The sequence below is a fragment of the Phodopus roborovskii genome, unplaced genomic scaffold (genome assembly GCF_943737965.1).
Source record: "Phodopus roborovskii unplaced genomic scaffold, PHOROB, whole genome shotgun sequence".
Taxonomy (NCBI): domain Eukaryota; kingdom Metazoa; phylum Chordata; class Mammalia; order Rodentia; family Cricetidae; genus Phodopus; species Phodopus roborovskii.
Window position 1 is genome coordinate 796,816 of NW_026125750.1, and position 1,977 is coordinate 798,792.

The window sequence follows — 1,977 nt, forward strand, 5'->3', positions numbered from 1 at the left end:
GGTCCCCAACCCTTATAATCTACTGAGCACACTGCCACCTTCTCACACTTGGTACACTGTATTTGATTTAAAGGATACTTTCTTCTGCCTACAACTGCATCCTGTGAGTCAATCTCTGTTTGCCTTTGAATGGAAGGAACCAGATCTTGGGCTCTCAGGCCAATTAACTTGGACCAGGCTTCCCCAAGGGTTCAAGAACAGCCCAACCCTCTTTGACGAGGCTTTGCATCAAGATCTGGCAGATTTCAGGGTGCAGCATCCTGCCCTGTTACTGCTTCAATATGTCTAATGCTGGCGGCAGCATCAGAAGAGGAGTGCAGGGAGGGCACAGAAGCCCTCTTGCAGACACTAGGACAACTAGGATATCAGGCATCCACAAAGAAGGCCCAAATATGCCAAAAAGAGGTCATCTACCTAGGCTATCAATTAAGGGATGGACAGAGATGGCTGACTGAGGCACGTAAACAGACTATTACTGACATCCCTGCCCCTAAAAATCCCCGCCAGCTGCGGGAGTTTCTGGGGACTGCAGGGTTCTGCCGCCTCTGGATTCCAGGGTTTGCGGAGATGGCTGCACCCCTATACCCTCTCACCAAACAAGGGACTCTGTTTAATTGGGGAGAGGAACAACAGAAGGCATTCCAGGATATTAAAAAGGCCTTGCTGGCCTCCCCAGCGTTGGGCCTCCCTGATACCACCAAACCCTTCAAATTTTTTGTGGACAAATGGCAGGGCTATGCTAAAGGAGTACTCACACTCAGAGACTGGGCCCCTGGAAGCGTCCAATAGCTTACTTATCCAAGAAACTTGATCCAGTAGCGTCGGGCTGGCCACCCTGCTTGCGAATGATAGAAGCCATTGCAGTCCTTGTCAAGGATGCCGGCAAATTAACTCTGGGTCAGCCTTTAACTATCCTAGCACCCCATGCAGTAGAAGCCTTGATTAGACAACCTCCAGACCGCTGGCTCTCCAATGCCCGCATGACTCATTACCAGGCCATGCTCCTGGATGCGGACCGAGTCCAATTCAGTCCAGTGGTTGCACTTAACCCTGCCACTCTGCTCCCCCTGCTGGGAAAGCCAGAACTGCATGACTGTCTCCAGATCCTTGCAGAAATGCAGGGGACCAGACCGGACCTGAGGGATCAACCCCTCCGAGATGTAGACTACACCTGGTACACGGATGGCAGCAGCATCCTGGTGAACGGGGAGCGGAAGGTGGGAGCAGCCATGACCACAGAGACTGAGGTAGTCTGGGCAAAAGCCCTTCCGGCAGGCACCTCAGCCCAGAGAGCTGAGCTCATCGCGCTAACCCAGGCCCTTCAGATGGCAGAAGGTAAGAGACTGAACGTCTATACAGATAGCCAATACACCTTTGCCACTGCCCATATACATGGGGAAATTTACCGGAGGCGAGGACTATTAACTTCAGAAGGAAAAGAAATTAAAAACAAGGCTGAGATCCTGGCACTGCTAAAAGCCTTGTTTCTGCCTCAGAAATTGAGCATTATGCATTGCCCTGGCCATCAAAGAGGCAATAGCCCGGAGGCAAAAGGGAACCGACTAGCAGACACAGCTGCAAGGGAGGCTGCCCTAAACTCCCTCATCACCACCCGAGCCCTTCCTTTGACGTGCCCAGGGGAGAATCAGGAACTCAGACGCTCCCTGTCATATAGCCAAGAGGACATAAATCTCCTAAAGAAAATGGGGGCCACTTATGACCCCAAAAAGGGACATTGGATTTTCAAAGGAACAATCGTTAGACCCATGAGACAAACCTACGAACTGATAGACTGTTTACATAAACTAACCCATCTGAGCCCCAAAAAGATGAAGACTCTCCTAGAATGCCAGGAGATGGGACAATACCTCCTAAATAGAGACGGGGCCATACAAAAAGTAACTGATGAATGCAAAGCCTGCGCCCAGGTAAATGCAGGCAGGACTAAGCTCGAACCAGGGATCTGAGTTCGAGGAC

At 51.1% G+C, this 1,977-nt stretch overlaps 1 protein-coding gene across 1 annotated transcript; it reads left to right on the forward strand.

The window, feature by feature from the left end:
• Positions 1–288: 288 nt before the first annotated feature.
• Positions 289–789, forward strand: LOC127217578 (uncharacterized). Its single transcript, XM_051178569.1, has one exon. The coding sequence runs from the start codon at positions 289–291 to the stop codon at positions 787–789; it is 501 nt and encodes a 166-aa protein (XP_051034526.1).
• Positions 790–1,977: the final 1,188 nt, after the last annotated feature.

What these genes read in the sequence shown, in the direction of transcription:
- LOC127217578 (XM_051178569.1), top strand. Translation starts at nt 289, where the DNA reads ATGCTGGCGGCAGCATCAGAAGAGGAGTGCAGGGAGGGCACAGAAGCC.